We start from the raw sequence: 13,840 nt of genomic DNA, 5'->3' as shown, positions 1-13,840 counted from the left end.
CACAGCAGTGAACACCCAGAACCCTAACCACTGGGCCACCAGGGAACTCAGTCCATCTACGTTCTTATATTTTCTCTTTACTCAATATATTTGCAGTAGAAGAGGGAAATTACAATACCTGGCAAATAGTGCAAATTGCATTAAGTGAAAATGCACTTAGGTTTGAGATTTTAGAAGTTTTCAGGGGAGGAAAAGACTTTTAAGAGGCATTGAAATGGTCTAAAGTGGCAGATCATACTTGATTTTGTCTTCACAAGCTTCAGCTGTTTTTGCAGATTGCCTACTCAGTTTGTTTTTCTGAAACTTAATTGTCTTTGTTTTTTAGTGGACGGAAGACTGCAGAAAATCAACCTATCCTCCCTCTGGACCAACGTGAGTAAACATCAGGTGATTAAGACTCACTCTGACCTTCGTGGAGACTTTTCTCCATGTGATAATCTCATAATAATAATGACAGTGAACAAAAACTTAAGTCATGTCTTCTTCTATCCTGAGACAAATTTTTCTTCCCTCAGGTTTGTGTATTATGCATTTGGCTAAGACTTTGAACAAATATGAAAATACCCCATGATGAAAATGTCCATTTCTAGCCTTTTGAAATCATAGGAGAAAAAAAACGATTTCCATTCTCCACTAAATTCTTCTATCTACCCCTGAGTATTTTTCTCATCATGACAAATGCAGAGGTGACCTGTGATTTTCTGTGGTGCCTGAGTATAAACTACTGGATCATACTGAAACAAAAAAGTGTAGGGTCTCATGTGAGACATTAAAGAAATTAACCCTGGCATGATAATCAAAGCTATTGAGGACAAAACAGGATTGGAAAACATAGGGATGGGGCAATATTGTGTTTTAGTGTGTTTACATTAATATTTTTAGTTTGGGGTTTTGACCTTTTCATATCCTATGTGGCTAAATAAGCCTGTGGGAAAGACATAAAAACAGCTCACTGGCCCAGAGGGTAAAGAATGTGAAAAAGAAGGAAGAGGTGTGTCGGGAAGGGTAACGTACTATCCCTGCTCTTCCCTCTCGCTAAAAGCTTGCTGCAGGGAAGGGAAGGCAGAGTACGTACAACTTTAACCAGTAATATCAAGATGACATTTCAGTTTTTATGGCACTTCAAGTATATATATATTGTGCTACACTTGTCTGAATTATGTTTTCTAAATAGCCTCTGTCCTAGATACAGTGAAACCATAATAAACTAAATTCTTTGTATTTACTCACCTTTCTGTAGAAAGAAGCAAATATTTGGCAGGAAGTATTTAGAAGTTACCAGTTTCTATGTTGCTATGAAGCCAGTGCACACTCCAGCCCTCTATCATGGCTCGGTCTCTGAGGCTCTTCCTTTTCATCACCACTGGCATTGTATTGATCTTCAGTGCCTTACTGATTGCGACTGTCTCTTGGCTGCTCTCTCTGCCCCAGTTCATTGAACATTTACTGAGTACCTGCCACATTTAAGGCTTTTTTGTCCCTACTCCCTTTTATGTGTAGGTGTCAGTGAATTGACTGCCCTGCAAACTGTCCCTGCTTGGGCATTTAACTGGTTCCACGTTAGCATGTGTGTGTGTGTGCATGCACGCACATACACACATATGCAAATAAGCGTTTTTCTTATATTTACACATCTACATAATATAAATATGTTTGCCCTGGTGTTTCTGCTGGATTCCTTCCTACCTCACTGGCTTGTTCGCAAGATGAAAGTCCTTAGCTCCGCTCTGATCTTTGTTCTCTATGAATTATAAATGGATGTTGAGGACTCGGAGGGAAGTGTGGTATTCATATACCTTTGAATGACAACACATCCTCCTGTACCTTTTTTTAAAATTTTTAAAAATTTTTGGCTGTGTTGGGTCTTCATTGCTGCACGTGGGCTTTCCCTAGTTGCAGCGAGCTGGGGCTACTTTTCGTTGTGGTGCACAGGCTTCTCATTGCAGTAGCTTCTCTTGTTGCAGAGCACGGGCTCTAGGCGAGCGGGCTTCAGTAGTTGCATCTCGCAAGCTTGGTAGTTGTGACGCTCGGGCTTAGTTGCTCCATGGCATGTGGGATCTTCCCAGACCAGGGGTCGAACCCATGTCCCCTGCGTTGGCAGGCGGATTCTTAACCACTTTGCCACCGGGAAGTCCCTCCTGTACCTTTAAGACCATCCTTTTTAATCAAGTGCACAGATTCTGGATGTATGCATTGGCAGTTGTGAGGGAGGAGAGAAATACCTGTTTATCCAGCCTGACCGGTCAAATCGGTGCTGGAGGTCAAGGGACTAACAACAAGGGCACTCCTGTATCCAACTGAATCCCATTATTATTTCTTTTCTACGGCTCACTGGTGCTAGCATCTGCTGTCTTATTTGTGTACCTGTGTGTGTTGTGTCACTTGGACTAGTTGCCAAACAACCAGGTGGGTTCAGTCAATGATTAATGTTACTTGTGATGACCAGGGCACAGGAAATGCTAAGTTTCAAAAATAATTTCATGATGTTTATTGTTCACAGTAAAGGAGGAAAATATTCTATAGTGATCACTACTGATTAAATGCCAATGCAGTGAGACTACTGAAATAAGATGGCGGAGTAGAAGGACATGCTCTCACTCCCTCTTGTGAGAACACCAGAATAACAATTAGCTGCTGGACAGTCATCGACAGGAAGACACTGGAATTCACCAAAAAAGACACCCCACATCCAAAGACAAACGAGAAGCCACAATAAGACGGTAGGAGGGGCGCAATCACAATAAAATCAAATCCCATAACTGCTGGGTGGGTGACTCACAGACTGGAGAACACTTATACCACAGAAGTCCACCCACTAGAGTGAAGATTCTGAGCCCCACGTCAGGCTTCCCCACCTGGGGGTCCGGCAACAGGAGGAGGAATTCCTAGAGAATCAGACTTTGAAGGCTAATGGGATTTCACTGCAGGACTTCGACAGGGCTAGGGAAAACAGAGACTTCACTCTTGGAGGGCACACACAAAGTAGTGTGTGGATAGGGACCCAGGGGAAGGAGCAGTGACCCCAGGGGAGACTTAACCAGACCTACCTGCTAGTGTTGGAGGGTCTCCTGCAGAGGTGGGGGGTGGCTGTGGCTCACCGTGGGGGCAAGGACACTGGCAGCAGAAGTTCTGGGAAGAACACCTTGGCGTGAGCCCTCCCAGAGTCCACCATTAGCCCCACCAAAGAGCCCAGGTAAGCTCCAGTGTTGGGTTGCCTCAGGCCAAACAACCAACAGGGAGGGAACCCAGCCCCACCCATCAGCAGTCAAGCAGATTAAAGTTTTACTGAGCTCTGACCACCAGAGCAACAGTCAGCTCTACCCACCACCAGTCCCTCCCATCAGGAAACTTGCACAAGCCTCTTAGATAGCATCATCCACCACAGGGCAGACAGCAGAAGCAAGAAGAACTACAGTCCTGCAGCCTGTGGAACAAAAACCACATTCACAGAAAGATAGACAAGATGAAAAGGCAGAGGACTATGTACCAGATGAAGGAACAACATAAAACCCCAGAAAAACAACTAAATGAAGTGGAGATAGGCAACCTTCCAGAAAAAGAATTCAGAATAATGATAGTGAAGACGATCCAGGACCTCAGAAAAAGAACGGAGGCAAAGATCGAGAAGATGCAAGAAAGGCTTAACAAAGACCTAGAAGAATTAAAGAACAAACAAACAGAGATGAACAAGACAATAACTGAAATGAAAACTACACTAGAAGGAATCAATAGCAGAATAACTGAGGCAGAAGAACGGATAAGTGACCTGGAAGACAGAATGGTGGAATTCACTGCTGCGGAACAGAATAAAGAAAAAAGAAGGAAAAGAAATGAAGACAGCCTAAGAGACCTCTGGGACAACATTAAACGCAACAACGTTTGCATTATAGGAGTCCCAGAAGGAGAAGAGAGAGAGAAAGGACCTGAGAAAATATTTGAAGAGATTATAGTCGAAAACTTCGCTAACATGGGAAAGGAAATAGCCACCCAAGTCCAGGAAGCACAGTGAGTCCCATACAGGATAAACCCAAGGAGAAACATGCCGAGACACATAGTAATCAAATTGGCCAAAATTAAAGACAAAGAAAAATTATTGAAAGCAGCAAGGGAAAAATGACAAATAACATAGAAGGGAACTCCCATAAGGTTAACAGCTGATTTCTCAGCAGAAATTTGACAAGCCAGAAGGGAGTGGCATGATATACCTAAACTGATGAAAGGGAAGAACCTACAACCAAGATTACTCTACCCGGCAAGGATCTCATTCAGATTCAATGGAGAAATCAAAAGCTTTACAGACAAGCAAAAGCTAAGAGAATTCAGCACCACCAAACCAGCTCTACAACAAATGCTAAGGGAACGTCTCTAAGTGGGAAACACAAGAGAAGCAAAGAACCTACAAAAACAAACCCAAAACAATTAAGAAAATGGTCATAGGAACATACATATCGATAATTACCTTAAACGTGAATGGATTAAATGCTCCAACCAAAAGACACATGCTCGCTAAATGGATACAAAAACAAGACCCATCTATATGCTGTCTACAAGAGATCCACTTCAGACCTAGGGACAAATACAGACTGAAAGTGAGGGGATGGAAAAAGATGCTCCATGCAAATGGAAATCAAAAGAAAGCTGGAGTAGCAATATTCATATCAGATAAAATAGACTTTAAAATAAAGAATGTGGGCTTCCCTGGTGGCGCAGTGATTGAGAGTCCGCCTGCTGATGCAGGGGACACAGGTTCGTGCCCCGGTCCGGGAAGATCCCACATGCTGCGGAGTGGCTGCGCCCGTGAGCCGTGGCTGCTGAGCCTGCGCGTCTGGAGCCTGTGCTCCACAACGGGAGAGGCCACAACAGTGAGAAGCCCACATACCCAAAATAAATAAATAAATAATAAAGAAAGAAAGAATGTTATAAGAGACGAGGAAGGACACTACATAATGATCAAGGGATGAATCCAAGAAGAAGATACAGCAATTATAAATACATATGCACCCAACATAGGAGCACCTCAATACATAAGGCAACAGCTAACAGCTATAAAAGAGGAAATCGACAGTAACACAATAATAGTGGGGGGCTTTAACACCTCACTTAACACCAATGGACAGATCATCCAAAATGAAAATAAATAAGGAAAGAGAAGCTTTAAATGACACAATAGACCAGGTAGATTTAATTGATATTTATAGGACATTCCATCCAAAAACAGCAGATTACACTTTCTTCTCAAGTGCACACGGAACATTCTCCAAGATAGATCATATCTTGGGTCACAAATCAAGCCTCAGTAAAATTTAAGAAAATTGAAATCATATCAAGCACCTTTCTCACCTCAACACTATGAGATTAGAAGTCAATTACAGGGAAAAATACATAAAAAACACAAACACATGGAGGCTAAACAATATGTTACTAAATAACCAAGAGATCACTGAAGAAATCAAAGAGGAAATCAAAAAATACCTAGAGACAAATGACAATGAAAACACAACGATCAAAACCTGTGGGATGCAGCAAAAGCAGTTCTAAGAGGGAAGTTTATAGCTGTACAAGCCTACCTCAAGAAACAAGAAAAATCTCAATCTAACCTTACTCCTAAAGGAACTAGAGAAAGACGAACAAAACCCAAAGTGAGCAGAAGGAAAGAAATCATAAAGATCAGAGCAGAAATAAATGAAATAGAAACAAAGAAAACAATAGGAAAAATCAATAAAACTAAAAGCTGGTTCTCTGAAAAGATAAACAAAATTGATAAACCATTAGCCAGACTCATCAAGAAAAAGAGGGAGAGGACTCAAATCAATAAAATTAGAAAATGAAAAAGGAGAAGTTACAGCAGACACCGCAGAAATACAAAGCATCCTAAGAGACTACTACAGGCAACTCTCTGCCAATAAAATGGACAACCTGGAAAAAATGGACAAATTCTTAGAAAGACATAACATTCCTTGCCAGACTGAACCAGGAAGAAATAGAAAATATGAACAGACCAATCACAAGTAATGAAATTGAAACTGTGATTAAAAATCTTCCAACAAACAAAAGTCCAGGAACAGATGGCTTCACAGGTGAATTCTGTCAAACATTTAGAGAAGAGCTAACACCCATCCTTCTCAAACTCTTCCAAAAAATTGCAGAGGAAGGAACACTGCCAAACTCATTCTACGAGGCCACCATCACCCTGATACCAAAACCAGACAGAGGTACTACAAAAAAAGAAAATTACAGACCAATATCATGGACGAATATAGATGCAAAAATCCTGAACAAAATACCAGCAAACAGAATCTGACAACACATTAAAAGGATCATACACCATGATCAAGTGGGATTTATCCCAGGGATGCAAGGATTCTTCAATATATGCAAGTCAATCAATGTGACACACCATATTAACAAATGGAAGAATAAAAACCATATGATCATCTCAATAGATGCAGAAAAAGCTTTTGACAAAATTCAACACCCATTTATGATAAAAACTCTCCAGAAAGTGGGCATAGAGGGAACCTACCTCACCATAATAAAGGCCAGATACGATGAACCCACAGCAAACATCATTCTTAATGGTGAAAAACTGAAATGAAAGCATTTCCTCTAAGATCAGGAAGGAGACAAAGATGTCCACTCTCACCACTATTATTCAACATAGTTTTGGAAGTCCTAGCTACGGCAATCAGAGGAGAAAAAGAAATAAAAGGAATACAAATTGGAAAAGAAGAAGTAAAACTGTCACTGTTTGCAGATGACATTATACTGTACATAGAGAATCCTAAAGATGCCACCAGAAAACTACTAGAGCTAATCAGTGAATTTGGTAAAGTAACAGGATACAAAATCAGGGCACAGAAATCTCTTGCATTCCTATACACTAATGATGAAAAATCTGAAAGAGAGATTAAGGAAACATTCCCATTTACCATTGCAACAAAAAGAATAAAATACCTAGGAATAAACCTACCTCGGGAGACAAAAGACCTGTATGCAGAAAACTATAAGTCACTGATGAAAGAAATTAAAGATGATACCAACAGATAGAGAGATATACCATGTTCTTGGATTGGAAGAATCAATATTATGAAAATGACTATACTACCCAAAGCAATCTACAGATTCAGTGCAATCCCTATCAAATTACCAACGGCATTTTTTAACAGAACTAGAAGAAAAAAATCTTAAAATTTGTATGGAGACACAAAAGACCCCGAATAGCCAAAGCAGTCTTGAGGGAAAACAACAGAGCTGGAGGAATCAGACTCCCTGACTTCAGACTATACTACAAAGCTACAGTAATCAAGACAATATGGTACTGGCACAAAAACAGAAACATAGATCAATGGAACAAGATAGAAAGCCCAGAGATGAACCCACGCACCTATGGTCAACTAATCTGTGACAAAGGAGGCAAGGATATACAATGGAGAAAAGACAGTCTCTTCAATAAGTGGTGCTGGGAAAACTGGACAGCTACATGTAAAAGAATGAAATTAGAACACTCCCTAACACCATACACAAAAATAAACTCAAAATGGATTAAAGACCTCAATGTAAGACCAGGCACTATAAAACTCTTAGAGGAAAACATAGGAAGGACACTCTTTGACATAAATCACAGCAAGATCTGTTTTGATCCACCTCCTAGAGTAATGGAAATAAAAACAAAAATAGGGCTTCCCTGGTAGTGCAGTGGTTGAAAGTCTGCCTGCCGATGCAGGGGACGCAGGTTCGTGTCCCGGTCCGGGAAGATCCCACATGCCACGGAGCGGCTGGGCCCATGAGCCATGGCCGCTGAGCCTGCGCGTCCGGAGCCTGTGCTCCACAACGAGGGAGTCCACAATAGTGAGAGGCCTGCGTACCGCAAAAAATAAATAAATAATAAATAAAACAATAATAAATGGGACCTGATGAAACTTCAAAGGTTTTGCACAGCAAAGGAAACCATAGACAAAACAAAAAGAAAACCCTCAGAATGGGAGAAAATATTTGCAAAGGAATCATCGGACAAAGGATTAATCTCCAAAATATATAAACAGCTCATGCAGCTCAATATTAAAGAAACAGGTAACCCAATCCAAAAATGGGCAGAAGACCTAAATAGATATTTCTCCAAAGAAGACATACAGATGACCAAGAAGCACATGAGAAGCTGCTCAACATCACTAATTATTAGAGAAATGCAAATCAAAACTACAATGAGGTATCACCTCACACCAGTTAGAATGGGCATCATCAGAAAATCTGCAAACAAATGCTGGAGAGGGTGTGGAGAAAAGGGACCCCTCTTGCACTGTTGTTGGGAATATAAATTGATAGAGCCACTATGGAGAACAGTATGGAGGTTCCTTAAAAAAGTAAAAATAGGGCTTCCCTGGTGGCGCAGTGGTTGAGAGTCCGCCTGCCGATGCAGGGGACATGGGTTCGTGCCCCAGTCTGGGAAGATCCCACATGCCATGGAGCGGCTGGGCCCATGAGCCATGGGCGCTGAGCCTGTGCATCCGGAGCCTATGCTCCACAACGGGGGAGGCCACAACAGTGATAGGCCTGCGTACCGCAAAAAAAAAAACCTAAATATAGAATTACCATATGATCCAGCAATCCCACTACTGGGCATATTCCCAGGGAACAGCATAATTTAAAAAGACAAATGCACCCCAGTGTTCATTTCAGCACTGTTTACAATATCCATGTCATGGAAGCAACCTAAATGCCCATTGACAGACAAGTGGATAAAGAAGTTGTGGTACATATATACAATGGAGTATTACTCAGCCATAAAAAGGAACGAGATTGGGTCATTTGTTGAGACGTGGATGGATCTAGAGACTGTCATACAGAGGAAAATAAATCAGAAAGAGAAAAACAAATATTGTATATTAATGCATGTATGTAGAACCTAGAAAAATGGTACAGATGAACCGGTTTGCAGGGCAGAAGTTGAGACACAGATGTAGAGAACAAACGTATGGACACCAAGGGGGGAAAGCCGCGGGGGGGTGGGGATGGTGGTGTGATGAATTGGGAGATTGTGATTGACATGTATCCACTGATGTGTATAAAATCAGAACCTGCTGTATTAAAAAAAAAAGTAAAATTCAAAAAAAATAATAATACCAATGCTATGGAACTTCCCTGGCAGTCCAGTGGTTAAGAATGCGAGCTCCCGATGCAGGGGGCACAGGTTCAGTTCCTGGTTGGGGAACTAATAAGATCCCACGTGCTGCACAGCACAGCCTAAATAGATAAATAAATACCGATGCTGCTAAGTATTTTTTGCATATTTCATGTAATCTTCACTGTTCTCATAAGGTAAATACTGTTTATTTCTCTAGGAAATTGAGGTGCAGATGTTAAATACTGAAATACTTTAGAAAAGTGTTGAATGAGAAGTGAAACATGGGATTTATAGTTAGCCAAAATCATAGTAAGCTTTAGCTATTAAAATAATTTTCTGAATCAGATTAATGACAGTTTTGTCAAAGGATTCTGATGAGTGGAGATTTTACTGTAGAGAGGCTTCTGGGGTCTTCCCACTCCCACGTAATCATAGCACTCTGCTGTAATGAGTTTGTCCTCTCCGTTTTTACTTTGGAATCCTATACTGTGAAAGAATCAGGAGTTGGCCGCAGATACAGGGGCACGTTTGGGTTTTGTTGGAAGTTACGCGGGGAGAAGCAGCTGATTGGAGTTCACAGGTAGAACACGTGTCTTATGGCGGTGCCACCAACGTGCCTGCGTCCATCGGGCTGCTGATTTATCATCGCTACTAGACAAGGAAATCCAAATGTGTGCTGGCGGAGAGGCGAGGGAGTTGTAGCCCCTGCCATAACAGGAGGAACAGGCATTATTTTACGGAATTGTGGGACAGAATTTCACGTGTGAAATTATGGTTAGAAGCTGAATTCATTTGCTTTTATATAAAGCTTTTTTCTGGGATTTAAGTGTTACAGTATTTAATATAGATATCAGCTACTAAGGAAATGGGAGGTTGAAAGTGCTTTGAGAAAAACAAAATTCAATCTTGTGATTTGGTTTAGATGTATGTTTCCAGAATTGCCTGTGCTTTCCTTTTCTGTCTAAATCACAACGTGAGTGGCTTCTGGTTAACAGTTTCATAGAACCGTATACATACGCCCAGGCCCCAAACTCAGCAATGTGAATCAAATAATTATTCATGACTCTAGAAGTATAAATAGGACCGCAATTCTTGACTTTTAGGAACTAACTCATACTCCCTTATAACCATCCCCGCTGTACACATAAGTCTGGATTTCTGTCTGTGTATTTAAGAGCCTGGTAACATTGTAGCACCCACTAGACCCCGCCTTCTGCTTCTCTGAGGCGGGGCAGTAAGGGAGCAAATGCTGGCTATTTTTAGGCCACTTTAAGCTGATCGGTCACTGACTGGCCCACCCTTAGAGGCTATTTCAGTTCAGTAACAAGTGCCAGAAGATAATGTTTCTGTGGCGGCAGAGAATAGTTGTAGAGTTCATCCATCAGGAATACGGCCCAAGTCCACTGGCACGGGAGTGGATGTTGCTATATCCTCATAGTAGAAATTGCTGTGTGTAAACTGAGGAGTAGGACTTTGAGGAATGGGTATGATCAAACAGTGCTTGGGCTTGGACTTACTACAGAAGACTGAGTGTTGTAGTTTTTCTTATGTCAGGGTTTCCGAAAGCAAGCTCATCACACGAGATGAATTGTGCCGAAACACAGCAGTAGAGGGCTGCCGCTGGCTCAGGCAAAACAGCGCCGTCTGTCCTGCTGTGGTAGCTTTTATTTAAGTATTATCTATGTTTACATTTTAAGACTTGTTTTCTTAACATTCCAGAAATGTCAAAGCAGCAACATACGCTTTTATTGATTATACAAGCAACAATGGGCTTTCTTGAAAACATGCCGTGCTTCGTCCTTGAGCACGAAAGCAGCACAAGGACATTTCCTTGCGTTCCCACCATTCTGATTATACTGAAGTAGCACAAGGACATTTCCTTGCGTTCCCACCATTCTGATTATACTGAGGACATCTCATGGATCAGTGCCCAAAGCACTCAATGCTTATTCGCAGGCCCCTGGTTTGCCGGGGCGGGGGGGTGGGGCTCAAAACATCCAGGACTGTTTACAGTTCTGGCTTATTCACATGCCCCCGGTTTGCCGGGGCGGGGGGGGGGGGTTCAAAGCAATCAGGACTGTTTGCAGTTCTGGCTTATTCGCCAGCCCCCAGTTTGCTGGGGGGGAGGGGGGCTCATGGGTCACATCTCCTTTCCATGTCCTCAGTTATTCCACTACAACTGAGAAGAGAGGAAAGAGAGGAAGTACAGTAGGAAGAGTAGCATGACCGTGGGAATGGTAAAGTTTCTTGAAGCCAGTCATGGGAAGCTCATGCACTGTGTTGCCACTCTGGGGGCTTAAAAAGTGACCTTCCTGAAGCCAGCGCTGGAGTCAGTGGTTTGACAGTAGTGTTAAGACCGTCTAAGAGGGAATTCTGAGACTGGGAAACCAACTGGGGAAGTGCCCAGAGCCTAGACTAAATCTTCGTAGAGATTTAGGAGGGAAAAAAGGGCAGATATTTTCTAGCAGTGATATTCAGCTTACGTATAGCTCTTGAGCCAAAGTTGATTATTTTGCCTATCACCACAACACATTAACCTTCTAGAACATATAATTCTATTCTAGGATTTCTAAAATGACTTGTGATTGTATATACAACATAGGGCAGAAGCGCTGGGTGGGAAATGAGCTTTTTCTACGAGTTTTGGTTTGAGTTCCAGTTTCTCTGTTGTTATTAAGAATATGTCTCTAACATATCCATATAGATGTAACTATCTGACCATCATCAAAAAACTGCTTTTAACATTTCAAGATGATACACCTCTCATTACAGCTATAGGGGTCCGGTTCCGTGGTACACTATAAATCTCGATTTACCACCGTACAAAAGATGGCATGAACTGATGGTTGACAAGGCACCAGCGGTATGCTATGATTCTTAAATCTTTTGTTTCTGACTTTACTGGATATAATTGCATTTGAAAGAACACGTCATGATATTATGTACCAAGTATTTTAAGAATCTGCTTTCCATGGTTCTCTGCCATTTACAATAAATGATAGTAGAGGAAAGATGTCATTTCTCTGTAGCGTCTTGCTCTTTTTACTAGCCTTTGCCTTTGTTTCTTTAGCTTATATCATATGAATCATCTAAATGGTTAATCAAATGTCATGTTAAAGATGTGTTTACATATACATTTTTAAATAGTACTCGTCTATTTAGCTGCATATGGGTAAGTCAAAAGGTCTAGATCTGTTTTCATTATACCAGTATTAATCTTAAATGTCAACACTTCTTTATGTCTCTTATCAACTTTTAAATTTATTTTTCAGCTAAAAGTTATAGTGAATTCCCTGAAAAATATGATAAATGCATTTGAGCCAAGTGGAAAAATTGTGCAGTTAGTGGATCAAAAGTTGGTAAGAAATATTATTTCCTACAGTAAATGTTAAACACACACAGGTACACATATACACACACGAGTTCAACAAAGGCTCTGTTATTTATGTAAAGGCCTAATTTGGACAAGTGTGCTTTTATTCCAGACTACTGTCAAAACTTCAGACGGACTTAAAATTCTGGGGCTTGGTAATATTACAGTAATAGGACATAAAATAGCATGGCAAATTTTGGCAGTTAGCTGCTCTTTAATGTTTTATAAAAGTATGAACTGTTTTACAGAGCATTGGGCAAATATCCATATTTCATCTGGGAGTACAGCATTTCCTTCTGTTATGTGTACTTAGGTTTGCAAGTTCACTATTGAAAATTTGGGTTTTTCTTAAGTACTTTGCCTGAGCATGTCAAGACACTGAGCGATGTTCTAGATATGAACAAATGACACGCTCAGCCCAGCCCTGCCCCTCAGTAGCTGTGACCATTGAAACGCACTTGGGTTGTGTGTTTCGTGTCTTTGTGTGTTCACCAGACCATTTCATTTCTTGGTCCTGCAGGAAGATTCCATTTCTCAGACCCTTTTTTTATTTAGATGAAACCAGTAGAAAATCTAGGGCCTGGCCCCTAGAGCCCTCAGAGAGATCCTCATCACCCTCCTTCAGTCTTTGCTTTGGGGAAGGGATTGGGGAGGAAACCAAGGCCCTAGGGCAGATGTTTTAACCTCAATAGTGATGACATGTGGGATTGGATAATATTTTGTCGTGGGCACTGTCTGTGCATTGTAGGGTGTTGAGCAGCGTCCTTGGCCTCGACTCACTGGATGCCAGTAGCACCCCTTCAGTTGTGACAACCAAAAATGTCTCTAGACTTCACCAGATCTCCCCTGGGGGGAAAGCCATCCCCGATTGAGAATCATTGTCCTAGAGGCTGGACGTTCCGGGCATACCATCCCTATGACACTTGTACCTGCCAACCACCAAACCTGTTATTCCTCATGTTTATGCTCTCAGACCCTTTGATTAAGGCTATCCTTTATGTTCATACTCACCAGACTTCCCCAAAATACAAATGTTGGCAGAAGCAGTAGCAGAAGAGGCCCCCAGATGCCCCAGGTGCCCTAATCCCCCTAACCTGCATGTCAGCAGGGAGGGCAGCATGCAGAAGGTTTAGGTGCCCAGACTTCGCAATCAGACATTAGGGGTTTTGTTTGTTCTTTAAACATTGGATTTTAAGGTTAGATCAGTCACACACTAGCTGTGTGTCCTTCGACAAGTTTCTTAACATATGCAACTTCAGATTTCTCACCAGGGAGAATTTACTAATAATACATATTTCATATGGTGGTTGTGAGGATTAAACGACTTACTGTATGTAAAGCCCAGT

At 41.5% G+C, this 13,840-nt stretch overlaps 1 protein-coding gene across 5 annotated transcripts in view; it reads left to right on the top strand.

Annotated features, from left to right (window-relative positions):
• ASAH1 (N-acylsphingosine amidohydrolase 1) overlaps positions 1-13,840 on the top strand; it is a 47,980-nt gene that overhangs the window by 17,970 nt on the left and 16,170 nt on the right. For 4 of the 5 annotated variants that reach the window (XM_029226344.1, XM_029226346.1, XM_029226343.1 and 1 more), the window contains exons 2-4: positions 326-372; positions 11,894-11,984; positions 12,394-12,480. In XM_029226344.1, the coding sequence (XP_029082177.1) occupies positions 11,964-11,984; positions 12,394-12,480 (108 nt within the window). In that variant the 5' untranslated portion in view covers positions 326-372; positions 11,894-11,963. Of the gene's footprint in view, positions 1-325; positions 388-11,893; positions 11,985-12,393; positions 12,481-13,840 lie in introns of all 5 variants that reach the window. The other variant, XM_029226345.1, reaches the window with a different exon arrangement.

The sequence above is a fragment of the Monodon monoceros genome, unplaced genomic scaffold (assembly GCF_005190385.1).
Source record: "Monodon monoceros isolate NGI ecotype Baffin Bay Population unplaced genomic scaffold, NGI_Narwhal_1 Super_Scaffold_17, whole genome shotgun sequence".
In the NCBI taxonomy this organism is placed as follows: domain Eukaryota; kingdom Metazoa; phylum Chordata; class Mammalia; order Artiodactyla; family Monodontidae; genus Monodon; species Monodon monoceros.
Note: the sequence above shows the minus strand (reverse complement) of the source record. Positions and strands in the feature narration are given on the sequence as shown.